General features: G+C 40.8%; 3 protein-coding genes across 5 annotated transcripts; 1 reads left to right on the plus strand and 2 right to left on the minus strand.

The window, feature by feature from the left end:
- The first annotated feature begins 25 nt into the window (after positions 1–25).
- On the plus strand, positions 26–9,655 carry LOC120545128 (inositol-tetrakisphosphate 1-kinase-like). Of its 2 annotated transcripts, XM_039779159.1 has the most exons (10): positions 26–271; positions 562–586; positions 6,919–7,041; positions 7,189–7,306; positions 7,397–7,498; positions 7,800–7,840; positions 7,957–8,122; positions 8,257–8,324; positions 8,731–8,893; positions 8,972–9,655. In XM_039779159.1, the coding sequence occupies exons 1-10, from the start codon at positions 189–191 to the stop codon at positions 9,121–9,123; spliced, it is 1,041 nt and encodes a 346-aa protein (XP_039635093.1). In that variant the 5' UTR covers positions 26–188; the 3' UTR covers positions 9,124–9,655. The 2 variants fall into 2 exon arrangements, with proteins under 2 accessions (XP_039635093.1, XP_039635104.1); XM_039779170.1 differs by lacking the exon at positions 7,397–7,498.
- LOC120545125 (glutamic acid-rich protein) lies at positions 9,374–16,687 on the minus strand. Of its 2 annotated transcripts, XM_039779133.1 has the most exons (6): positions 16,526–16,686; positions 14,870–14,910; positions 14,699–14,768; positions 14,211–14,276; positions 12,085–13,085; positions 9,374–11,302 (listed from the first exon to the last, which is right to left on the minus strand). In XM_039779133.1, exons 1-6 carry the CDS (start codon positions 16,569–16,571, stop codon positions 11,234–11,236), a joined length of 1,293 nt encoding a protein of 430 aa, XP_039635067.1. In that variant the 5' UTR covers positions 16,572–16,686; the 3' UTR covers positions 9,374–11,233. The 2 variants fall into 2 exon arrangements, with proteins under 2 accessions (XP_039635067.1, XP_039635078.1); XM_039779144.1 differs by lacking the exons at positions 14,699–14,768; positions 14,870–14,910 and having other exon boundaries at positions 16,526–16,687.
- A 516-nt stretch (positions 16,688–17,203) lies between these two features.
- On the minus strand, positions 17,204–27,136 carry sars2 (seryl-tRNA synthetase 2, mitochondrial). The gene is made up of 16 exons (XM_039779119.1): positions 26,839–27,136; positions 25,209–25,304; positions 25,019–25,048; positions 24,266–24,406; positions 23,735–23,789; positions 23,587–23,650; positions 23,208–23,313; positions 23,028–23,075; positions 22,508–22,616; positions 20,388–20,433; positions 20,211–20,298; positions 19,902–20,014; positions 19,644–19,737; positions 19,021–19,113; positions 18,864–18,929; positions 17,204–17,713 (listed from the first exon to the last, which is right to left on the minus strand). The coding sequence occupies exons 1-16, from the start codon at positions 27,112–27,114 to the stop codon at positions 17,573–17,575; spliced, it is 1,566 nt and encodes a 521-aa protein (XP_039635053.1). The 5' UTR covers positions 27,115–27,136; the 3' UTR covers positions 17,204–17,572.
- Between the last annotated feature and the right edge of the window lie 428 nt (positions 27,137–27,564).

Genomic DNA, 27,564 nt, shown 5'->3' on the forward strand with positions numbered 1-27,564 from the left:
TCTCTCTCCTCTCTTTTCACCTGTGGACGAAAGTCATGAATTTGGAGAAGCACTTCTTAAAAGACATTAGGACTGCGTCAGCAGAAGTATTAGGGGGAGGGCTGAATGGAAAAGAGCGAGTCACCGACTCAGACCTCCCTCTCTCTTTCAGTGTCTGTCTCTGTGTCGGCCCCTAGACACACAGCCAAATGTCGAGCCGTAGGGTTGGCTTTTGTCTCAGCGACAAGAAACGCAGGCGGATGAACATGGACGCCTTTGCAGACTTCTGTGCGTAAGTTGAAGTCGACTTTTGAAAACATTTAGAGCTGGTGGTCTATCTGGTAAAAGTGAATGGGCCCCCTCAGGTTGGTGGGGCCCCTTAATAGATAGGCAAGTGGGTCCCATAGCAAAATGAAGATTGTATTGATTTCCTTTTTATTTTAATGCAATACAGAAAAAACTCATCTAGGGCCTACACAGTTGTGCACCTCATTCAGTAGCAATGCAAATTGCTACATACGAAGCCTAATTAATTGTCAACCCTGTTTGAAATCAATAAACATTTTAGTATGTTTCCTGCAGGGGCCACGGAGTGGAAGTGGTGGAGGTAAGTGTTTTTATTCACCCAACATTAAATTAACCTTAAAGGTTTACAGTAAAGGGATGAAGAAAGTGTTTGGTGAAAAGTGAGGAGGATTTGCTATTCTGTTAACCCTGTTTGTTGGGTAATATTATGTCTACTCCAATATAACACTATCTCTAAAAAACAAGGAGTGAGGGATATGCGTCTTATCTGACAGGCAGGTCCTTCCAGTTTACTGCATGATCCATGAAATAGCCTGGAGAAGAGAGGAACACATACAACAACTTACTTCTTAGAAAATGTCTAACTAGGGAACAAAATAATGCAGGTGTAATGTGCGTGCGTAAGTGTGTCTTTGTAAATGTGTTTGTTTCTGTGTGCACACAAAGGTGGGTGGATGCATTCCTTTGTATAGATGCCATAACACTGATACACATGCACCCATATCTTATTCTAGAGGTTAAGCAGTTAAAGTATTACAGTATTAGTAGAAGTAGACACACACACACACACACACACACACACGTGTCATGTACAGATGTCCACAACTTTAGTAGGCCTAATTCATGTCACAGCCACCTGCAGCCTCCTCCTAAAATCTGCTTGTGGCAAAACCGTGAACAATGGCTTCCTGATGGTAACTTATCAGACATTTCACTGTAATAACTGCACAGGAGCATAAGAGATACTTTTACATACACGCAATAATGATTTCACTTTTTTCCCCCACATTTTATGTCATAAGAAACAGGCTCAAATAGTAAACTTAATGTAATTACAAATCAAATGTAAGTAGCCTCTATCAGTAAAAAATTCCTGTCCACAATTGAGTTGAATTAAAGAGGGGTCTGTGCGGCAGGACAAAATGTGACTCATTAAGCACAGGTATAACTAATTAGATGAATTATGCTGCAGTCCCTTTTGTTATGCCAGTGGACGGGCCCTGCTGTGGAACAGAGCTATCATCAGTGTAAGTAGTTACACCTGGTTTTCCTGCTATAGGGTGTAATAGCAGAGGTCACTGGAACCTTTTTTTTGTGGCAGACTAGAGTCAAAAGTCTGTTGTGTTGTTTTTAGAGTTGGTTTACTATTTTAACATGTTTGGTAATAATTGATGATTTCTACATTGGTGACCCAATAAAAAAGAAAAAAAAATATATATATATATACAGTATATATATATATATATATATATATATATATATATATATATATATATATATATATATATATATGCAGGACATGAGAGAACTTGACATGTCTGCAAACCTCAAAGTTGTCATTTCAAAACTTCCTTATAAACTTAAAGAACGATTCCGAAGCATTGCATGGGATGTTCGTGAGAAGGAAAAGCGCAAACCAAACTTCAGTGACGTTGTGCAATTTGTCAATGTGTCAAGTCAAGATTTTGTCTGACCCAGTTTTTCGGGATCTTCAAATCACAGAAAGAGGAATGCATATCAAAAAGGATGTGGAAACCCAAAAGGAAACGTGACAACTGTAGCCTACTAAAAATGTCTATGCTACCAATAAACTACAACATGAGGAGAAAAAAGTAACCAAACAGAATTACATAGAGAGCAGTATCACTTGTTTATTCTGTTTACAAGGTCACTTTCTGGATGAATGTCATCGATTTGCCAAAAACAGCCATCGTGAAAAAATCAACTTCTTAAAGGAAAAAGGAGTTTGCTTTGGGTGTCTCAACACTGGGCATTTGAGAAACAATTGTGAAAAGCACATAACCTGTGAAAAATGCAAACTGAGTCATCCAACAGCTTTAAATATTCACGTCAAAAGAAAGTTGGACAAGTCAGTGACCACTGATGGCCTAAACTCATGTAAATCTGAACCAACTGGAAACTCATCTGTAGCTCAGACCTTCAGAAGCCAAACTGGGGCCAGTAGTAATGGACTACTACCAATCCTTCCAGTTCAGGTGAAAGCAAGAAGGGGCCTATGCCTTTTTAGACAATGGATCAACTTCTACATTTTGCACTGAAGCTTTGATGCGAAAGCTAAACCTGACTGGGACTTGTTAACAATGAGCCCAAAGACATCTGTGTCAACATACATTGTGAAGGAGCTTGAAATATCTAGCCTTAATGGAAAAAAGGTACCACAGTCTTCCAAATGTTCATACACAAAAATCAATGCCGGTGAATACAACATACAAAATCAAAAAGGAAAACCTCACAAATTGGTCTTACCTCGATCAGATCGACATCCCTGAAATCCAGGCTGAAGTGGAGTTGTTAATTGGTACTAACGCTTCAAAGTTGCTGGAACCATGGGAAGTTGTTAACAGCCAAGGAGATGGACCCTTTGCCATTAAGACCCTACTGGGGTGGGTTGTCAATGGCTCATGTGAAGATTGGAAAGGCAACCTTAATGATGACTGCCATGTTGCCACTGTAAATAAAGTATCTGTCGAGTCACTGAACTGCTACTAGAGAAGCAGTACGAACATGATTTTAATGAAAGAGATGCTGAGGACAAAGAAGAAATGTCAAGAGAAGATTCAAGATTCATTGAAATTATGAAACAATCTGTGAAGTTGCTGGATGGGCATTACAGTTTAAAACTGCCATTCAAAAACAGATGTGAAAATGTCAAACAACCAATGTGTTGCTCAACAGCGCCTCATCGGACTTAGAAAAAAATGGAAAGAAATGAAAAGTTCAAACAAGAGTACACAAAGTTCCTTGAGGATGTTATCAGCAATGGATATGCTGAAAAGGTTCCACACGTGTTTTACATTCCACATCATGGTGTTTACCATCCACGCAAAGGCAAGTTGCAAGTTATTTTTGACTGTGGAGCTGAGTTCAATGGAACCTCCTTAAATGAGCAACTTTTGCAAGCCCCGAACATTACAAGTTCCTTAATAAGAGTGCTCCTAAGGTTCAGACAAGAACCCATTGCCTTTATATCTGATGTAAAATCAATGTTTTACCAAGTCAAGGTGGCAGAGGAAGACAAGGACTTTCTGAGATTCCTATGGTAGCCCAATAGGGATTTGACCAATGAAGTTACAGATTACAGAATGACTATACACCTGTTTGGAGCAGTGTCGTCTCCCAGCTGTGCATGCTACGCTTTGAGGAGGACTGCTGATGACCATCAAGGCAGCTTTCCAGATGAAATAGTTGACACTGTTCATAGAAATTTCTACGTGGACGACTGTCTGAAAAGTTCACCGTCTGCGGAAAAAGCAAAACAAATTGTTAAAGATCTTGGTGACCTTTGCCAGAAGGGAGGCTTTCATTTTACACAGTGGATCAGCAACAATCGCGAAGTCCTGCAAGCAATTCCGGAAAAGGACCACTCTAACAAAGTGAGTGAGCTCAATTTGGACAGGGACCAACTCCCAATGGAAAGAGCCTTGGGGCTTCAATGGTATATGGAAAGTGACACCTTCAACTTCCGCATGGACTGAAAAGAAAGGATGCAAACTCGATGGGGGATTTTATCAGTCGTTAGCTCAGTGTATGATCCCTTGGGTACCTTGCATCAGTTACTCTTCCAGCCAAGGACATTTTACAAGATTTGTGCAGAATGAACTGTGGCTTGGATGAAGAAAAACCGCAATTCCTAAAACAACAATGGCTCAAGTGGTTGACTGACCTTAAAGGACTTTCGATGTTCCAAGTGAACAGGTGTTTAAAACCATGTGACTTTGGACCATCTGTCAACGCCCAATTGCACCACTTTGCTGATGCTAGTGAAGTAGGATATGGCACAGTAACATACCTCAGGTTACAGAATGAAGAAGGTGAGGTACATGTATGTTTCACTCTTGGAAAAGCCAGAGTGGCCCCACTAAAACCAGTAACCATCCCTCGTTTGGAGCTCACAGCCGCTGTCTTAGCTGTTCGGATTGACAAGATGGTAAGAGAAGAATTACAGCTTCAATTGGAAGAATCCTGTTGTCTTGAAATACATCCACAATGACAACAAAAGATTCGGGACATTTGTGGCCAACCGAATATCTGTCATTAGGGAAGCATCAAACACGGATCAATGGCGGTATATCCACACGTCACAAAACCCTGCAGATGATACATCTAGAGGTGTGACAGTCCACAAACTTTTGAACAATAAGACATGGTTGTCAGGTCCTGAATTCTTGTGGAAAGCAAAGGAAACATGGACGCACTGCAAAGTGGAGCCCACTATTGATAAAGGTGATCCAGAGGTCAAGAAGGAGATCACTGCAAATGCTATAAGTTTACAGAACAGTGCAACCAGTCAGCTGATCACGTATTACTCTGATTGGAAGAGACTGAAAACCGCAGTATCGTGGATATTGAAGATTAAGAAGGCTCTACTGGAATTGAGTCGAAAAAGAAAGAAACTTCAGTTGCATACTCCTCTGGATCGCAATTACATTGAGCTGGAAATGTCGAAAGCCAGAGGCTTAATGGGACAAGAGTTGTCAACTGATGACCTGTCAATGGCAGAAAATGCTATCATCCAATTCTGCCAGAAGGAAAGATTTAACGATGAGTTTTGTGCTTTGTTGTCCCATCTACAAGCTTAACCCTGTTGTAGTGGACTGCTGAGAGTTGGTGGAAGGCTGTCCAGGGCTGCTATGCCAGAAGAAAGCAAAGCCCAATTATCTTGTCAAAAGATCAGCACATCTCCATGTTAATTCTCCGACACATCCATGAACAAATAAGGCATGGTGGGAGAAATCACATCCTCTCCAGGTTGGGGGAAAAATATTGGATCACACATGCTAATGCAGCTGCAAGAAAAATCTTGTCAAGTTGTGCTTTTTGCAAGCGATCACAATGTGTGATCAAATAATGGCTGACCTGCCCAAAGAAAGAACTTATCCAGACTTACCTCCATTCACAAATGTAAGGGTGGATTACTTTGGGCCAATTGAGGTAAAGCAAGGCCGTACCTATGTGAAACGTTATGGAGTCATCTTTACGTGTATGGCAAGCAGGGCTGTTCATTTAGAAGTAGCACATTCACTGGACACAGACTCTTGCATCAGTGCCATTCATCGATTTATATGTCGGAGAGGCCCAGTGTCACAGTTCCGCTCAGATAATGGCACAAACTTCACAGGAGCAGAGAAGGAGCTAAAAAGAGAAATTGCAAAATTGAACAATGGCACAATTGAAAAGGCGTTACTGCACGAGGACATCAAGTGGTGGTTCAATCCCCCAACAGCTTCACATCATGGAGGTGCTTGGGAAAGCATGATCAGGCTGGTTAGAAAGGTGCTGATATCTGTTCTACACCAACAAACTTTAACGGATGAAGCCTTGGTCACTGTCTTATGTGAAGCTGAAGCAATCTTAAATGATTGACCCATTACCACAGTCTCTGCAGATCCTAATGATTTGGAACCTCTGACGCCAAACCATCTTCTTACATTGAAAAGGAAACCATGTTTGCCGCCAGGTCTGTTTGACCAAAAGGACCAGTATGCAAGACGACGATGGAAACAGGCACAGCACATTTCAGATCTGTTTTGGAAAAGATGGGCAAAGCAATATCTTGCTTCGCTACCGGAGAGGCAAAAGTGGAACAAAGCAAAACGAAATCATGCTGCAGGAGATATTGTTTTGATTGCGGATGCCTCAGCCCCACGAAATTCCTGGATAATTGGAAAAGTAATCAAAACCTTCCCTGACAAGGCCGGAATGGTCAGATCCGTTCAAATCCAGACAAAAACAAACATTGTTGAAAGACCACTGACAAAATTGTGTCTATTAGTAGAAAATGAACTGTCAACATAAATAGTTGACATGCTGAGCCAACTTAAAAAACAAAAAAAAGTAATGTGGCTTTACCTTGCAGTTTTGAAAATATGTCATTTAAGTTTTACCTGGCTCCATATGTATGTTTAATTGTTATGTCTTGTATAGCCATATACAATTAGTTGTGTTGGAGCCATTTAATTGGCAATCAGCGTGTGACGCTGGTGGTGGAAAAATTTATTTAAATGTGGCCTAATTGCTTCAGCTGTGTTGCGCACAGCAAGGTCACAGTTTTTTTGACCGTGGTTATGTGTATGATAATGTGGTAAGATTAAAAGAAGAATTATTTTGTTTTATTATTTTGCTGTTTACTTAAAATAAACGGATTGCCATATCCAACTTTAAGTTTGAACTCTTGGACAAGTTATTCATTGGCAATTGTTTGTTTCAAAACACGCATCTACACCGATGCCACGCGTAAATTACAGACCAAACAAAGGAACAAATGTGCGCCAACATATAGTATACGACACATATTCCCAAACTTGACCCAAAGATAAGCAATATGAAAAGCATTATGGTACTGTAGTTAGACAGATCCACTACATACTATTGAAAGGTGTTTCTCTCTGTCAGATTGACCTCACTCAGCCCCTGGTGCCTCAGGGACCCTTCGACGTCATCGTTCAGAAGCTGTCTGATGTCATCGTAGAGGCTGAGCACGACAGCCAATCGCAGCAGCTTCTTGTTAACTTCCAGGTAAAAGAACCACTTTTTTTTGTATCTGTCCGATCGAGGCTCTTTTGAGAGGAACGTTGATTCTGTATGTCGCTGTATGCTTGTTCATTCATTCAGTCATACATGCTGGAAGTGAGAAGAATCCTCCGTCTGTCTTTTACATTACAGAGCTATGTGTCGGCTCATCCCAGTACAGTTCTTCTGGACCCCCTGCCTGCCATGACCCAGCTACTAGACCGCTTTGCCTCTTATCGGATCATGAGCAAGCTGCACAATTCAATCCGAGGTGAACTGCAGCTTTTTAGTGTATATTGTGTAGTTTACTGCTGCTTGTAGATATTAAAACATGCCTTTCCTATTATATTCTGTCCAACAGAGTGCTCCATCTGCACTCCTCCTTACCTAGAGATCCACAGTGCCAGTGACCTGTCATCCATTCAACAGGCCGTGACGACCCAGGGCCTAAGCTTTCCTCTCCGTCAGTTCACTCTCTGTCTGTCTCTAGCCTTTCACTTCCTTATTCAATTCTTATATTTTTTATTTCAGAACTTAATAATGTTTAAATTAACTGTAAAGTAACCACATCTCAGCCTCTTTGTGACTGTAAGTGAAACCTAAAATCTGCTGTGGGGTGGGGGGGTTTATGGTCAGTGGTGTCTTAACCCCCCACAAAAAAGCTTCTCACACTGCTGAATTCAATTATCCTTCTTTCCTTTTTGCTTCCTCATGAAGTATAACCGAACCCACAAACACTTCCTCTTTTTCTCTGTTGACCCCAGTTTGTAAAACCAGAGTGGCACATGGCTCACTTTCCCATGAGGTGAGTTGTTTTGCCTGAACATTGTACTTGTGCAGTCATGTTTGTTTTGTTCATTCACTGTTGTTTAGTTGCTCTCTGTTCATTTACAGTCTGTGCAATAACTGTGTGTATTGCAGATGTCTCTGATCTTCAGTGAAGGGAGTCTGGCTGGTATCCATCCTCCCTGTGTGCTCCAGAGCTTCGTCAACCACGGAGCTGTTCTGCACAAGGTGTTTGTGGTAGGAGACAGACACTTCTGCGTAGAAAGGCCTTCAATCAAGAACTTCCCCTCCGGTCCCTGTGGTCAGTCTGCACCAGACCTACAAATATATAACATATTTCCGTTCATTTCCTTTCCTTTCCTTTCTTGTCCTTGTTTTTCCTTGCTCTATTTGTTCCCTGTATCCATTCCTATTATGATTTCTCTCTGCCTCCAGAAAGGAAGACCATCTTCTTCAACAGCCATCAGGTGTCCAAGCCAGAGTCAAGCTCAGATCTCACAGCAGTAAGTAATAATACTGTTTTAACAAAGTTTATGTCAACGGTTCTGTACTCAACATTCAGAACATTAATATAATGGTCTTTAGTGGTTCTGGTTATCTGGTCCAGCCACACATGCATCTGAGCGCCTTGTGCGTCGGTATCAGAAGCCACGGCTGTGACACGTCGTCAGTATTTCGAGTACAGCCTCTTTAACTTCTCCCCCATTCTCTCACTTTGATATCCTAACCCAAGGGCTAAGTTATTTGCAAAACTGCTTCAATAGAGTGGCATCATTCAAGGTGCACTTACGGCTTGTAAACAGTTTCATGTAGTCGTCTAAATTTACAGGTATTCCCCCATCCATTTCACCTGACATGAGTGGGATGAAATCCACCCTAAACATTTTCTATTTCCTCCTGACCTCTAAGCTGGACGAGCAAATGCCGTGCCTGCATCCTCCCAGCTCTGAGGCCTTGGCCGCCCTGGTCAGAGAGCTCAGAGTTCAGCTTGGCATGGCCCTGTTCGGCGTGGACGTCATCATCAACATACACACACACACCCTCACAGTCATCGACATCAACATCTTCCCAGGTACTGCAGCTGTACAGACACACATACAGACACACACACAGACACACTGATGTTCTGATCCACACTTCTCTCTATCAGGCTACGAGGGAGTGCCCCAGTTTTTCTCATCCCTGCTCAGCCACATCAAGTCAGTGTTGGACAAACAGGCCTCTGCTGGCGCACAGGCGACAGGCTCTCCTGAGTTGAGACAGACTACAGGAGGTCCATCTGCTGCAACAACTGGCCTTTAAAAGTCACCTTAGGAACACATCGCGGATTGCACTTTTTCATCAGCTTCCCGGGACAAATGAAGTCATTGGGTTTTTCACTGTTTTGTTGTGACCAAACTCAGCTTTTTTCCAACCATAATACGTTATTTATATGTAATCTGTGACATGTCTTGATCTTAAACTGTATCGCCTTTAAATTTTGTGTGAATTTGTGTCATTTAAGTGATTCTGCTCTATTTACAAGTCGACAAACCAAACAGACGACACATAATAGTTTAATACACTTTCCGTTTATTGATTGACAGGTAGCATAGAAGAAGTTACAGCAGGCACAAAATACAGCACTCTGATTGGCCAGTAATATTACAAATGGTCTTTTTGTTATAATTGTTTGTTTCCTAATGATCAAAATGTCATCTATGCCCTTATGTCCCCCCCCCCACAGACATTTCCTACATCTTTCTTGCTGGTTTGTAAGATACAGTTTGTGGAAACAATTTTGCACTAAAAAAGAAAAAGAAAACTACAGTACATTCATTTTTTTTCATTTTTATCAAGTGAACAAACATCTCATCTTTGGAATAGACAGTAATGAGCTCATCCGTGTTGACTGAGCTTGTGTGTTATTAGCACTACGTGTTAACACAAGTTGACCAACCGGCTACTTTACCAGTGTTCAAATACATAAATGTATTGTAAATCTTGGCTGTGTAGAAAAAGAGAGATTATATCTGCTATATGAGTACTCTATGATGCACTTTGATAACATATTAAAATACATGAAATCATTCATTATTTGGCTAATTATTGCATTCACATGTGCTCTATTCTATATTGTGTTATTGCAGTAAGGGGGCCTCCAGTGGTAACCCTGTTTATCCTGCGGCATGTGCATTTCTACCCAGTGTCCTCTAGGGGGCGCTGTTGCTTCATATGTCCTATGACCTTGGCTTATAGACCATGATATCAGATATTTACACAGATTACATGACAACTATGACAACTGTGACGGAACGCTACTGAGCATTTATCAGTGTTATTGTCATTGTCGCTGTTACCAAAAGACAACAAAATGGCTTTAGTGACTCCCTCTTCCCTCAACTCCTCCTTGGCTTGTTAAGATAAGAGTGCAAAGCTGGCTGAGAACCTGAAGTGACACTTTCAGACCTTGTAAGCTCTAAGTACATCACATCCTGTGGTCACACACTATAACCACGCACAAGACAAACCTAACATCTGACACAAGTGTCCGAATTTCAACGCTGTGTTTTGTTCGTGTCACCCTGGTTCATCACAAACAGTCGGGTTTTAACAGTGCGACAGCCAAATGAAACACAATCCTCGTTTCGACTTTATCATCAAAGAAACAAAGAGGAAATCATGACTTACTCCTGTGTAGAAATATCAGTAATACATATTGTTAACAGTCAGAAGGGCAAGAACAGCTTACACATAGTTATCAGTTATTGCACAAAATAGATATTGAAATACACACATTACTTATAGTAGGGAATCTGTTTTTCCCACACACCGTGGAGGATGATACCTTCGTAGAAAAGAAGCACTGCTTGCCAGTATTCATGATTTCAAAAGACGATGGTGTTTGTGTGGTTGGCAATCTGCAGTCAAAAACAACATTCAAATAAAAGTGCTGAATGCTTTGCATCCATGCCGTTTTTTTACAACTGGAGAGAAATCACCTGTCTACCTTACGAACAGCATTTACAGGTACCGAGACAGGGACACAAGTGGAGATGGACACAAATATCTTTTAGATTCTCAGGAAAATGTGTCTCTTTTTCCTTAACACTCAGACACATTTTCCAGGCAATCTTTAAGCATAAATGAAACAACAGTGTACAGTTTCTACTTATGTCCATTTACAGATTCACATCTGAAGACATTTCTCTGAGTGCTGTGGGGATTTGAAGGCTGTAAAATGGTGTGTGAGCTGTGTGAGCTGAATGTGTGACTTTGACTGCAACAAAGGATTTTGTCAGTCTGTTGTGTGTGTGTGTGTGTGTGTGTGTGTGTGTGTGTGTGTGTGTGTGTGTGTGTGTGTGTGTGTGTGTGTGTGTGTGTGTGTGTGTGTGTGTGTGTGTGTGTGTGTGTGTGTGTGTGTGTGTGTGTCTTATCCTCTGCGAAGCTCCCTCAGCTCTGCAGCGACTTTGCGCAACTCTGCTTCAATCTCCAGCAGCTCCTTTGGACAGAACAAATGAGAATATATGACACAGTATACAGTAATCCAATCCAATGTGTGTCCAGTCCAATACAGGACACATGGTAATGCTTTAGCTGACAAAAAAAAAAATTGAAAATATTTTGTACATACCTGCTGGTACGTATGTGAGGGCCATAGAAATAAATTGACTGTAAATACTTTTTTTTAAACTACCTGTTACATATTGAATATGTACTGAAAGGGTAAAAACTATAATAGCATAGAAATAGAAATCTTCTCATTGGTAAATATTATGGAGAGCCTCCCACATCTGTAAAGTGTTGCATTCTGGGTATGGGGATGCTAACTTTGTTGTTGAATACCTATGGTATTGTTCATAATAATTATGCTAGTGAGCCAAGGCTATAATGCAGGTCCATTTTGGAGCAATACTTATTAATTTAGGCTTTTCCGCCTTTAATGTATAGGACAGCTAGGTGAGAGAGGGGGAAGACATGCAGGAAATCATCACAGGTCGGATTCGAACCCTGGACCTCTGTGTCGAGGCACAAACCTACATGTATATGTGCGCCTGCTCTACCAGCTCTACCAACTGAGCCAACCTGACCACCATTATTATTATTATTATTATTATTATTATTATTATTATTATTATTATTATTATTATTATTATTATTAAGCTTTATCCAGAGGACTCCAACTTCAGTTCTATGCCAACGATCTTCAAAATAATGGTGTGTATTCGACCTACTGTCAACATTTTTACATCTAACTTTAAGACACGTTATTTTTCGACATACCTCCCCTTCATCTTCTTCGGCGTTACCCTCTTCATCATCTTCCTCCTCCTGCCCGTCCTCATCCTCTCTGACATATTCATCCTCATCTTCCTCGTCCCCATCCTCGTCATCCGCATTCTTGTACCTCTCCCGCTCAAACTGCCGCGTGGCTTCATCGCTCGCTTTCTCCATCACTCTCTTCTGCAGCGGCTCCTTCACCTCTGCAGCCGCCAACGCCTCCTTCTTCTTGACTTCATTCTCTGCTTTCTCGTTGGGAACCTTATCCTCTTCGCCCTCCTTCTTCTCGCTCTTCTCCTCTGCTGTCCTCTCGTCCACGCCGTCCTCTTTCTCACCGGCGTGCGTCTCCTGCTGCTCCTCCTCCTGCACCCGTTTCATCTTCCTGACGAGTTCGTCCAGCTCCTCCTGCTTCTCCTTCCTCTCCCTTTCCTGCTCCGGCTTGCTCTTGCTTTCCTTTCTTTCTTTGAGCAGCTCCTTCAGCTCCTTCTCCACCTTCTCCCTCTCCCCCATCAGCTCCACCTCGTTCTTCTTCCTCTCCTCAATCCTCTGCTTCTCCAAGTCCTCCACTGTTTTTCCCTTCTTCTCCTGGTCCTCCCGTTCCTTCTTTTTCTCCACCTCTTCCTTCTGCTCTGCCCCAGAACCTTTCTGGATCTCCCTCTCTTTCACCGCCTCGTAGCGTTTCTTCTTCAGCTCTTTCAGCAGTTCTTTGAGCTCTTCATCGTTCCGCTCCTCCTTCCCTTCCTTGGTGATCTCTTCAGCTAGCAGCTCCTCAAGCTCCTTGGCTCGCTCTTCTTCATTGTCCCTCCCACTGTCTTCGATCCGGGGCTCCTCCATTATCTTCTCCTTGGTGTCATCTGCATCTGTCTTGTCTTCTTTCTTTTCCTCTGTCTCTTTCGGGAGGTTGGTCAGGTCTCTCTCCTCCTCCGTCTCCTCATCCCCCTGCTCGAAGTCGCTCTCATCATCAGCCAGGTTGTACTCATCCTGCTCCTTGTCGTCTTCTTGCTCTGCAACAGTCAGACTGCAATAGTCAGTGTCATGTGGTCAGTGTTGTAATGTAACGGAGTACAAATACTTCGTTACTGTACTTAAGTAGAAATTTCACGTATCTGTACTTTACTTCGCTATTTAAATTTATGTAAACTTTCACTTTTACTCCACTACATTTCCTAGAAAAAATGTATACTTTAATCCCTTATATTTCCACTAAGCATCTTCGTTACTCGTTACTAAAAAATAAAATTAGAAGAAATGTGTGTGACTGCAATAAGGGAGGTTTGGCGAATCACTGCTCCTAGATTGCATTACGCACGCTCCGCACGCCGCGCACTCTATTTCAGCGCTTGTTTGTTGCTAAAGGAGGAGGAGGACGCACAACTGAAACCGCCACGGAAGCCCGAGCACCTACTGGAGGACCTCCCGTTATCGTAGACGACCACCCCGACGATAGCGGTGAACTCGGTGAACAGGGTAGTGGTGAAGATAACGTCATACACCCGTGGCCGTATTTGCAAGAAATGTTTCTGTACATTGATGTCAGCTCTAAAAATCTGCTGTTTGTTCTTTGAACTTAAGAAAAGTCCGAGAACAGAATGTGATTTTGATTTGATGAGTGAGATTAAGCTGAATATGCTTTATGCTTTACTATAAGAAAGCCACAATAAAGTTCACAATAAAAGTTCTAACCGCTTGCTTTAAAAAAAAAAAAACTTTTACTTCAAATACTTAAGTACATTAAATATCAGAAAATTACTTTTGATACTTAAGTACAGTATATATCAGATACTTTAAGACTTTTACTTAAGTAATATTCTAAAAGGTAACTTTCACTTTTTCTCCTTTAACTCTTTTTCTAGTACGATACTTGTACTTTTACTCAAGTATTGCTTTCTAGTACTTTATACAACACTGCATGTGGTGTTAAAATAGTGCTATGTGGTGTTAAAATGCATGAGTATAATTGTGTGATTGAAAGTAAAGACATCACTTCTCTCACATAGGGACTTTAAAAAGAAAAAGTCCTTGTCTTGTGCGTGACTTTTACATTCATTTGATTCCACGGAAAATAAATGAAACACCAAATCAGACATGAGATAAAACAACAAAGTGTGCCAATGTGAATTTGTGCGTACCATCACCAGCCAGCCTCTGCAGCTCCCTGAGCAGGCCCTGGTGTCTTTGCACTTCATCAAGTTCCTCTGCAAAAAATAATGACACACATGCAATAATACATTAGCACACCAAGAACAAAGTACAAAATCCCAACATTATTATCTACAAATGTAACTCTGTTTTATCCAACAAAAGACCCATCACAGATTAGATTGATTGTACATTTCAGCAAATGAGGCAAAAGACAAAAGCATCTTGTGATAGATGAATTACCGTAGTTCACTATTTTCATGTAATGTTAAATTGAAGGTTTACCAATCAAACATCTGTAACCTGTCAGAAAATGCCCATCACAATTCACCTCCAAATGTCTTGATTTGTCCTGCCAACAGTCTAAAACCCCAAGCTACTAACTAATCTACAACTAATCGAATAGCTCTTTCAGCTCTAAACACTAGCCTACATACTGCTATTTCTGTATTGATGAACAGATACTTAGAGCTGTCACCTGCTAGCGGTGGGTCACACTCATGTTGAGACCCGTCTTCGTTCAGTGTCTCCTGAATAATACATTCAACCTAAAAGCACAATACAAAAAAAAAACAGACACAATTACTGGTCGAACCATTGAAATAATGCCGAATGGTGGGGAAACTAAAAAAAAGGACTTGTTTCTGACCTTTGCATCATTAAGGGGTGAGGTAACTGGCCGGCTTCCCACTGAGGCACATAACAAGGAAGGAGATACAGAGAGAGTATAGGGAGAGAGATGGAGAATGGGAACACAATTCAGTATATTTAGCATTTCTGCAACAGCAAAAGCTGTGCCAAACTGTGTTAGAGAGCACCACAGATGAACTACTTTGTTTACTTAGCAAGGGTTTGTCCTGCAGGGCGTGGGTGGAGCTGTTCCCTCATTAAGGTAAGCACAGTTACCTTGGTAAAGCAACACAGCAAAGAAGCTTAACCCCCTCTCTCTCTCTCTCTCCAGGACGCAGATATTCTCAAAGGCTTTAGCACTGCACACAAGTAGTTTCCCACCAGGGCTAAATCAGTCACCAATCTCCGCCTGCCAGCAGATCATTAAAGGCACATAAGCTGTGGCATCAGTGCCTTTTCTCACGGAGATACATTGAATTTAACACCAACCTACAATTCAGCTTGCTTTTCTTTCTTTTTTTGTTATGTATTGGGGAATCTGGCTGAGGTACAAGATGATGCTGTTCAATTACTGCACCATCATTTTGTCATAATTCTAAATGTCAACCCATAATATTTCGGTCAATTTAGAAATATTTTTGTTTTTGTTTTCTGGCAACACCCTCAAAGCAAATTAAGTAAATCTAACTTAAACAAAACAATCATATTTACAAAAAAGACTTACTGTAATCTAAAACAACAGTACAAACTGAGGTGCACATAGGGGGTGAGAGATGCGCAATAATTAGTTTATAATTAGATTACTCCTCATGTTGGCATTTAATGGACGTCTGCAGTGGCATTTAGTGGTATAGCTACAGCAAGATTGATGGTTCTGTGGTAATTTGTAAAATTGTAAAATGTAGACTAGGCCTAGCAGTTGTACTTCGTTAGAGTGGGGTCTGACAATTAGGCTATTGTCTTCACACACTGTGACAGCTAAATAATTTAAACCCATAACAGTAGGCTGTATGTAGGTTACCGCCGGTATACTGCATAACACAGCTCGTAACACCACTGCAGACTAATATACGCATGTCTCTGTGAGAGATCTTCTGATTCTGACACTATAGTAGCTTACACTTATTTTAACTAATTAACACGTTTTCACCGCAGCGGGCGCATGTCACCGTGCATCACGTGCACGTGTGCGCTGTTCTACTCACCTGTGCGAAGCTGTAATTTGCAATTATGTTGTTAAATAGGACTGTTTGTGGGGGATCAGTAACACTAAAATGTTTGTTTAAAAAAAACGTCCAACCCAACCAGTGACAGCATCCATAGTCCCGCAGACAGTAAACGGAAAGGTAGGCGCAAAACAAATTATGTAACAACGCTTTTGTTTAGCCTATTAAGTCTAAACCCCTGAGGCTTTCGCCATTATAGTTAGCACGCCTTATGGCTGCCCCATAAAGTATTCTTTTAATGCTCTAGTTTCGTCTGTTTATACCATGTTATAGCCTACATACCGGTAAGAAGAATAACAAGGGCTAACGTTACAGTTGAGGCAGTGCGGGCTTGTCACCAGAGCAGCCTGCAGAGCTAAATACACTCGCATTTTCTACTGTCATTTCACACCGAGCGCCCAATACTGTAGACACACTGCAGCTGTTTAATGAATGTGATAAATGCTTACCTCCGACGGCAGCCCAGAGAATAACTGCGGTTATCAAAATTCCCATAGGATCCGAAAAGTGGGGTTCCTGCTGGAGATAACCTTGAAATAACGGGCTGGATCTTCTTCACACACCCGCCGAGCGAGGTGGAGCCGCGGTGTGTGTGTGTGTGTGTGTGTGTCAGGTGACGACTTGAGACCAGATCAGAGCCCAAACCGTGTTAAGGTGCCAGAGATGTCAGTTGTTCTTCCTGTACTTACAGTATATAAAACGTGTAATCTGTGTATCTCAGGCATCTTAATGCTTTTTAACGCTAGCCCGTTAAGAGGGCTTGAGGGATGCATACCTAGAAAAATTAAACTTCTCTGCAATTCCACTCTATTCACATCCCACTAAATATGCCCTGTGAGAATATTATTATAAAAGCTTTCATTGTATTTGCACGGCCCATGCAAACATCATCACCTCCCCATGGCTGCTGGTTTATTACTTCGTCACATCAATTATTGATACATTGTAACAGCTGGTATTAACAGGCCTGCAGGCTTATGTCACATCTGGGAGCAGTTTCTTTCTGTGCTATATCTGCAGCCCTCCCTCAAGGTCACAATGTAATTCAGTATGTTTGCTAATGTATATAAAAATACTGGGAATTAGAAAAACACAGTCAGTAAGCAATATTGCTTACTTATGAGACAGAAATTAAAGACGTATCTTTATTGGTTATTCCTTATTATGGTCCTCATGAGCTGGACAAGACACATCCATGCTAGCATTCACAATTTCATGGCCTTTGACAAAAAAAGACAAATATATTTACAGTGACAATGGAACTGATGGTAAGGTCTGATCCATCGGCTTAAAACATTGTTGCACTCACACAATTATAAAGTCAGACTGTATTTCATTTAATCTGAAGGACTATGGAGATCATTAACAACCGTCATACAACAAAATGTATGAAACATCCTTATGAGTGTTAAATATCAACTTTCTTGTCTGACTTGATGGTTGAATGTTAACTGGCTCCCACCTCAGGCGTTTACAGGTGTGTGCTTGTATTTGTGTCATCTGGTCTTGGGAGCAGGCCTGGGTGGTCGACTGGGCTGGTTGGGTCCGATGTATTTCAGTGGAGTGTACTTTGGCGTCTCGATCACTTCTAGGCCCAAATAAGGCTGCAGGGCCCGGGGGACACGCACTGTTCCATCCTTGGGAGATGGAGAAAAAAGGATGGCGACAAAAGAAACAGCAACAAAAATGGCATAATTAATAACACAGTGATGTTAAGTCCAGTGGATTTAAAAACTCTTGAAATAAATATGTTGAAAAACATTTTGAAGTAGCTGAGTTTACACCAGTCGGGTTGCAGTAAATCCCTCAGCAAATGAAGCCTTTGAATTTCAGATTTTTTTGTTGTTGTAATTGACATGTAGTTGGAGTTAGTTAATGGCCATTTTTTTATAGAGGATATAAAATGCTTAAATAAAAATATGATTTATCTTTCTCTATAATAACTGAATTGTTTTTCATTGTGACATGCATTTTCAATGCTAAATGAAAAACAGATCACAACCCAGAAAACAAAGTGAAGAGGTGCACAGCATTTTATTGTTGTTAAGGAGAAAAACAAAACATTTACGCTCCTTGCACTATTCTAATGGGCATTTTACACCCAAGAAAGAGATCTCACAAAGGTAAAGAAATGTGGGAATTAATGGGTCGTTACTGTACAGACTATCAAAATGACCAATGCCTCTTTTAGGCATTCCCCTGTAATTGAGTGAACTAAGCCTGTAATATTTGTTGGACAATTTCTCTCCCTCGGGAAAATGTAAAACTGTTTTGCAATATAGGAGGTAATTGAAGTATTATTTCTATATCGTTAATTCAGCATTTCTAATGACCAATTAATATAAAAATGTTTTGACTAACAACAATCACCAGGGGGAGCTACTTCAAAACAGGTGCATGCAAATTAGGGCTGCACAATTAATCGCATATTACATCACACTACGTGACTATAGTACATTTTTATTTGTTTCAATGAAAATGAGAATGATGATCCAAAAAAATGTATCATTCCCTCCAATATTGTGAATCATATCACAATCGCAACATCAGTCAAAATAATGGCAATTTGACATTTTCCTCATATCGTGCAGCCCTGATGCAAATGAATACACATTTAGCCAGTGGAAAGGGAACAAGGTCATGTTTTGTTGGAGTCACTGACTTATGCTTTCATACTGTCTTGAATGTATTTTGTCATTCTCTAGGACAATTATTTAATGCATTAAAGGTTTTCCAGGTTTTTGGGAACCCTCATGTGTGAAGTGTGCCCTCATGTTGGTGTCTTACTTTGGTCTGATGAGTCTCCAGGATAGCGATGATGGTTCGGGGGATGGCACATGCTGTAGCATTCACCTAGAGGAAAAAATAAATAAATAAATAAAAACATTATGGAGATGGTATACTGCTGTGAACTGAACCTGCAGGATTGTACAGCAGTGCTTACTGTGTGGGCGTACTGCAGGCTGCCATCCTCTCTCTCATACAGGATGTTGAGGCGTCTGCTTTGGTAGTCTGTACAGTTGGATCCACTGGAAATCTGATATATATGTATATGAGAGAGAGAGAGAGAGAGAGAGAGAGAGAGAGAGAGAGAGAGAGAGAGAGAGAGAGAGAGAGACTGCAATCAATGGCTACAATAGACAGACCTTGTTTGAATGGAAAAATTCTGTCATCTTCCCCCATTAGACATAATTGGCATTCATAGCACATGCAGTACCATCATCATCTTTACCACTGTCTTTTTTTTATTAAACAGAAGTTATGGACTCTCTTTCAACCTTTCAAAGCAGTACTGTTTTTTTTTTTTTCTCAACTGCTTGTGCAGCATTTTGTAGCTAAATAGAGTCCAAATGTTCCTTGCATGTTTGGGCACTCTACAGACTTTGACTGACAAAGGAAGGGAGTCACTAATGACTGAAGGCATGTTTGTTTGTCTATTATCACAAATGAACATCTTTTCATTAGTCAAAGTCAGCAGATACCTCAGGTGACATCCAGTCATTTCCTACGCATCTGACTTACAATGTCGAAATAATGTAAGTAGGTAACTGAGATAATGGGACTGACCTCTCCATAGCTGTCCCTCCCAGGCATCCATGCTTCAATGTCATACTTTCGGTGTGCAGGAGGACCCAGTTCCTGTGTCGGCATGTCCAGCACTCTGAGTGAAAACGCACATAGAGACAACTTGGAGCTACAAATAGAGCCATAACTCACACAAATATTCTACATATCATGTCAAATTTATTGGATGTATGAAACAACAGTGCGACTAAGATTGTGACTCTGTGTGAGAGAATTGGAGGTGCGTGTGTGCATGCTAACCTGTAGTGTAGTTCCAGTGCAGAGAACATCTCTTTCTGCAAAGAGACAAACTCCCCGAGCAGCTGAGAGCTCTCTTCTCCTGTCTCATCTGCTGTTACTCCAAACATCTCCACCTGGACGGACGGACACACAACACACAGTTAATTACAAAGGTCATCATAATAAAGTAGGCAAGTTGTAAGTTGTTTATAACCTTAATTAAAAAAATTGCAATCACTTATTAACAGCAAACAAAGAGTTAGCAATACACAGTTTTGCATACATATTCATCCAAGCAACTCCTGTGTCTCTAATATATTTCCTTGTAACCTTGTTAAAGTGATGTACTCTGTAGAGCCCCCATGTCTCTCTGCCTGTGTCCGTCTCTGCTCTGTAGCAGGTGCTGCTGCACACTGTCCTGCAGAGGGAGACGACAGATCGTGTCAGCTATAATTACTCCAATATAACACTATCTGTAGCAAACAAGGAGTGAGGGGTACTTCTGACCTGACAGGCAGGTCCTTCCAGTTTACTGCATGATCCATGAAATAGCCTGGAGAAGAGAGGGGAACACTTTACTTAATGGTATCTACATAAGAGTGACATGACACTGTCATGACACATAACCTAACCCTAACTCTGACCCTAACTTGTCATGACAAAAACCAAATGACACTTAATGACTTGTTTATAATGTTTATGACATGTTCATGACAGTGTCATTTCACTCTTATGTAGATACCTTCAAGTGAGAGGAACACATAACTTACTACACTAGAAAATCTCTAACTAGGGAAACAAACACGTGTGTGTGTGTGTGTGTGTGTGTGTGTGTGTGTGTGTGTGTGTGTGTGTGTGTGTGTGTGTGTGTGTGTGTGTGTGTGTGTTTAGTGAAATTACAAAAGGAAAACCAGGAACCTATGGAGGAAATATTTATTCATAATTCAAATTGAAAGTCCAAAGAGAAATTGAAAGTCCAAAGAGAAAACAAAGCGAGATCAAATTAAAAATATTATTTTTTTTTAATTTTCCATTTGGCTTTGGCTTTTGAATTTCAATTTAACATTGGCTTTTAATTTTCATTTAATATTTGGCTTTTGAATTTCAATTTAAAATTGGCTTTTCATTTGGATTTAATATTTGGCTTTTGAATTTCCATTTAATATTGCCTTTTCGTTTCGACTTGACACATGTCAATGTAAATGAGGAGGCGTGGCCCAAAGGCTGGTGGGAGGGTCTGAAACGAAAGGGGTGCAGAGGCACCTTATGAGCAGCAGGGGGAGCTGACTGCTGAGGAGCACACTTAAGCATCTGTCTGCAGCTTCATCACTAGACTTGGCCTCTTGTTTCACATGATAGAAAATGATGATGTAGGTTAAACACAAACAACATTTCATGCAACAACAGTGAAGTTTTCATGTGGTTACTATAATTGGGCCCGTGCTAGTGAGGACTACATTAGGACTGTATTTAAAGCTGATTCTGGTTCCCAACTTCACCCCAGGTGTGTCTGTTTAAAACACGACTCAGACAACTTCTCTCTTTTGATGTTATATTTAATTAAGCAACAGTAGAAACATGGGTGTGGGTAGCTCTGCTACGTGTGTTTGTGTGTCATCAGATCTCGAGGACGCACACACACACACAATCTCAACTGGATAGTCATCGTCCGAACTGCGACCTCTCCTTTTTATTTCTCTCTCTCAGACAACCTCTCCTTATAGCGCGGACACGCACCTCACACCCATGTTTCTACTGTTGCTTAATTAAATATAACATCAAAAGAGAGAAGTTGTCTGAGTCGTGTTTTAAACAGACACACCTGGGGTGAAGTTGGGAACCAGAATCGGCTTTAAATACAGTCCTAATGTAGTCCTCACTAACACGGGCCCAATTATAGTAACCACATGAAAACTTCACGGTTGTTGCATGAAATGTCGTTTGTGTTTGCATCATCATTTTCTATCATGTGAAAATAAGAGGCCAAGTCTAGTGCTGAAGCTGCAGACAGATTCTTAACAGTGTGCTCCTCAGCAGTCTGCTCCCCCTGCTGCTCATAAGGTGCCTCTGCACCCCTTTCGTTTCAGACCCTCCCACCAGCCTTTGGGCCACGCTTCCTCATTTACATTGACATGTGTCAAGTCCAAACGAAAAGGCAATGTTGAATGGAAATTCAAAAGCCAAATATTAAATCCAAATGAAAATCCAATGTTAAATTGAAATTCAAAAGCCAAATATTAAATGAAAATTAAAAGCCAATGTTAAATTGAAATTCGAAAGCCAAATATTAAATGAAAATTAAAAGCCAATGTTGAATTGAAATTCAAAAGCCAAATATTAAATTCAAAAGCCAAAGCAAAATGGAAAATTAAAAAAAATATATATATATTTTTAATTTGATCTCGCTTTGTTTACTCTTTGGACTTTCAATTTCTCTTTGGACTTTCAATTTGAATTATGAATAAATATTTCCTCCATAGGAACCCAGCACCTGTAGCATTCACCGGTACTGATAAACAACCTCATTGGTCATTCATTGTTCGATGAAATTAAAACCTCATCGTGATAGCAACACACTAAGACATTAGTGCACACGTTTATTAACAGTGAAGAAGAATTAAGTTTACCTGCCACCCCGACCTCTCCAGTCCCAGCCAGATTGAGGTCTGGGAAACGGGCCTGGTCCAGAGAATAGACCTGAGAGCGATGGGCGTTGGGCTGCATTCCACAACCCTCCTGGAGGTGGACAAAACAGAATGATGAAAAAAATAAAAGAGGAGATGTCAGCGAGAGTGGGATATTGTGTGGCTTGAAATATGCTTTGGTCTTCAAACTGATATGTCTGAGTATTATGTTTCAAAAATATTTCATTTGATATTTAATGCATCCATCCATCCATCTACATCTGCTTATCCGAGGTCGGGTCCTGGGGGCAGCAGTTCCAACAGGGGACCCTAAACTTCCCTTTCCAAATCCCCAAACCACCTCAGCTGGCTCCTTTTGACACACATTTTATTCATGTGCATGTAAATCTCTTTTTTTTTTAAAAGATATTAAGTTTAGTATCTTCCAATTATGTCAAAATGTCTTATCTTGAAAACACTTCAGGAATTTTCTAAACAAATGGCTCAGAGTTCTGCTACTCACAAACACTGCCCCCTTCAGCATGTCAGGCACAACCATAGGAATGAAGCCCTGCAGGAGTCAAAAAGAAAACTCAAGTTTGGCTATCCTATATGTTAACAGAATAATAATAATAATAATAATAATAATACATTCAGTTTGCAGACTTTATACAGTATCTAATATTTCAAAACACATGCTTACCCGTCGCTGCAGTGTGTCAAGGGCAAAATTTTGGAGTGCAGTCTGAAGTCTGGCCCCTGCTCCCCTCAGATAGTAGGACCTGTGGCCTGAGACATGAGCTAGATGTCTGCAGAATAGGAATAGAGGAACAAAGTATAATGACCCCCTTTCATATCAATGAACTTAATATTAGATACATTATTATGGTATTACCATATTCACACAAAATGGCATTTTCTCTGAACCTGCAGGCTGACTAAACAGAAAAACTACCATCTCTTCTTCAGTTTTCTTTTAATCATATGAACAAAAGGTTCAGAAGAATAGTGCACAAACAACACAGCATGTTGAATATCAAGTGGGACAAGTACTTCAAACCAAAGGTCAGAGTCCTCCTCACCGCTGCCTGATGAGACCCAACTCCTCCCCCAGCTCTACATGGCCCCTAGGCTTGAAGTCAAACTCTACAGCAGAGAGAGAGCAGATTATGATATTTGTATTTTTAAACACTTAAGATTATTATTGATCCAACACATCAGATCAGTTACCTGGTTTCTGTCCAACCAGCTCCACCACTCTTGCCTGGCTCTCGTCTCCAACTGGCTGAAAAAGAAAAGATGAACTTTAGGAAGTTTCAAACTACGCTCACTTTAAAAAGACACAGTTCACAGTAAATCTCTCCCCAGATGTAGACTGGGTAAACCCAGCCCGATCTGCCGGCAATTTGATTTCTCCCTGCAGCTCAGGCTGGAAACCTGTACGTTTATCTATCCTGCTTCCGTTACAATTTTGCGGGGACCAATCACAATTGTTTACATTCAACATAGCAGCCACCGAAGCGTAGCAACCCGTTGATGCCGCTGTCGCTGCTACGTCACCCGGATTGCTGGTCTGATTGGTTGAAGGACTATCTAATTGTGTACAGAGTCATTTGAACTATGCCCGTTGATCACGCCTCTTGTGCAGTAGAAAATACAGAGCAGACTCCCCAGACTAATGTTGAATCTTAAAAGATTGAGCTTGGTCTGGTGGTAACCAGACTACCCCAGATGCACAGGACAAAGTGTGTGTGTCCTCACCACATCAGGGTGTGTGGCGTTTGGCAGTCTGAGCGCTCGTCCATAGTGTTCCTGATCCAGCTCAGTCTCTTTGGGGTAAAGTTGATTCAGTCTGTTGCGGATCTCTCGGCCCTTCTGCAGAGCCTGGGTGTACTCTGGAAGCTGCGTGATAAACAACAAGGACTCAGCGCTGGTCCCAAATGTGATTCATCACTGAAGAGTGCACTGAAAGCAGAGTCATAATGCCAAGATTGACTGAGTCAATAAAGTATTAAAGGTGCCCTGCCATACAAAACCGTTTTTACTTGCATTTTTTGAAATATGTTAGGTCCATATGTGTTTGTGTTATGTTGTGAATGTGAAAACTGCTACCTCCTTTGTCAGCTCTAGCCACTGAAAAGAAATAAGCGGAGAAATCAGGCCAATTACAAAAGCTGGTCAGTCTGACATCATGTTGCCTGAGCTCATTACTATTCATTAGCTCGCCCAGTTGGGCTGGGTAAAGGATTCTGACAGCCAGGCTCTCATTGGCTATCTGTTAGCCAATCAGATTCAAACAGCTTAGCTTGTTGAATATTAATGAGAACTGGCAGACAATGAGCTGAGTCTTCCTGTAGGCTTTCTATACCACGCTAGAATGGCTTGAAACAAGGTAATCAAAAACAAAAAATGTTACAGAGTCCATGGTAGAACTTCAGACATCACCACAAAGTAATGAAATACGTGTGGCAGGGCACCTTTTAAAGAGTTTAAATTCTAAAGTGCCAAACTTACATTGCCAAGGGCTTTCTTGTCGTTCTTGGCCTGTGAAGAAAAGATGATTCATGTCACAATTATGGATGCAGCTTTATACTCAAAGTAGGGAAAATGAAATCACATCCATAAGTTCTATATATTCAAAACAATCAACACAAACACCAGAAAAGTGGTGACCGTGACCAGTGCTGTAATAACCTTTACTGACCACTAGTGCTTTGACTGTGTCACTGATGTGTTTCTTCTGCTCCTCCAGCCCCGAGATTTCTGTCTTCACTGCCTGAAGCTCCTGCCACACACATACCTAGTGGACGGACACACACACACACACACACACACACACACAATCAATTGAAAATCCAGTAGAACAGTGGGCTCACCATGTTTTCCTTACATTACATTTTATCCACATTTAATGACAATGCTTGAAAGCTTACAGTATAATAGCAATATTTTTTGAGTTGGCTTATCATGCTTTAGCTTTATCGTCTTTGTTTAGCTGTATGTCTGCTGCATCTTCCTATACAGTAGTTTTTCAATATACTCGTAGCCTATATATAGTATGTAAGGCTATTGAGAGATACTGACGATCTGAGTTAAATTTGTTGTGTGTCAACAGTGGACCAACAAAGTTTTGGTCTGATTCTAAATACTCCATTTGCTTGTTCCGACATTTCTATGAAGCAATATTGTGATTATAGTTAGTATCATAACCTACATTACAATTTTTATAAGTACTTTAACAGACTTTATACTTTGTATTGTACATCATTTCCATTCAGTCACTCAGTGTTGTGAATCTGTTACATTCCATTGTGTTAAAACTCCGAAACCTCATCTGACCTTGTATCATACATTGTTTCACAGTTCCCTCTCTGATGATGTATCTGTGTCAACCAACCTTGAATCAATCCTTCTATCCTTTGGTGCCCCTTTATTATCTATCTACTCTCAGGTCATAGAAATGACTGGAGCAACTGTCACCATATGTATATATTCTTGTGTGTCTCATTAAACCTTCAAAACATTGTTGAACTAAACCCTGCTTTGTGTCACTTTGTTCTCAGAGTGCGCATATCGGCTTTCAGAGTCAACACACAGAAGTCAAGCCAGTAGATGTTACGGTATTATTACCACATAATTGTAATTGTGATGTTCCAGCCATCCTTACTGGTATTCCAGCAAAGAATTAAATTTTATTATTGACTCACCAATAGCATGTTATGCTGTAGTAAGAGCAACATTGGCTAGTTTTGCAACACTACCAGGTTGCAATCTGATTCAGTATATTGAGCTGTTGCTTACTGCAGAGATTCAAGAAGTGTGTGAAAAAGCCTAGAATTTAGAATAAAGTTCCCTGTGTCTGAACAATGTGAATGTCGACGTCGTTGATATTAAGATGTACGGATTCAAATTGGTGCTTTATTGGCATGAAAGTTTCAATAACAATGTTGCTAAAATAAAAATACAAAATATCCGTACAGTACACAATAAGTAATATGAACATACACAAAATTACGATTGGTTTACATTAATTATATATACTGTGTGTGTGTGTGTGTGTGTGTGTGTGTGTGTGTGTGTGTGTGTGTGTGTGTGTGTGTGTGTGTGTGTGTGTGTGTGTGATTCACTGTCCCTCAGTTTTTTGACATGTTGATACAAATTGGGCAGCAAGGTCATTCAGCTCTTTGAACTTGTTAAAATAAAGATTGTGTTTTACAGTCTGTGCTTTTGCTTATAAGTAGCCACACAGCCAGCTGTTAACCCCAGAAAAGATAAAGTTGTCACGGCTTTAATGTCACAAACAGGACGACATTTGCAGCTAAAGAAACACTTACAATATTCCTGACATCGTCCCCTCGCAGGTCCCCCTTCCTGTTCTCTACATTTGCTATGACTTTGTCGGTCTCCTCACACACTGCTCTCATATCGAGCTCGGGCTTCTCGCTATAACCTTCACGGACATGTTCGTACAAACTGCTCCGGGCTCCGTGTGAAAAGCGGTGCGGGATGAACACACGTGTCCTCTGCCTTGAACATTGTCTCGCTACCGGCTTTAACGCAGTCAGAACGGTGCCTCCAACTCTTGCGACCATGCCGATGCAGGTCGCCATGTTTGTCTTGTGGTTAATGTTGCATTCATGTTTATGGGAATAATCGTAATTGTACTCTGTGTGTGCTCTCGATCAGCCTTTCTCCATGCACTTCAAAAGTTATGCGTTTGATTACAACATTAAATGGAAGCATAATATATGATTATAATAATGACTATTCACTCTTTTTAGCCTTCCTTCTTGTCTTTTTTTAAATGCTCATTGAACTATGAAGCACTTTACGTAAAACGGTCATATCTGCCTTAAATGCAGCATGAATGCGGAATTCAGTATTTCGGAAATTAAATCAAAATAAAACGAGTGTTTTCATTTAAATTATATTTAAAATATATATATGTAACTGCTATTTTACGCAACGGTTTTCACATAATGTCAAAGAGCGAGCTGGAAACGTTTCATTTTCCCAGTGACAGAAAACGACTCAGCTCCAAAAAATCGTCACGAGCCAAA

The sequence above is a fragment of the Perca fluviatilis genome, chromosome 2, assembly GCF_010015445.1.
Source record: "Perca fluviatilis chromosome 2, GENO_Pfluv_1.0, whole genome shotgun sequence".
Taxonomy (NCBI): domain Eukaryota; kingdom Metazoa; phylum Chordata; class Actinopteri; order Perciformes; family Percidae; genus Perca; species Perca fluviatilis.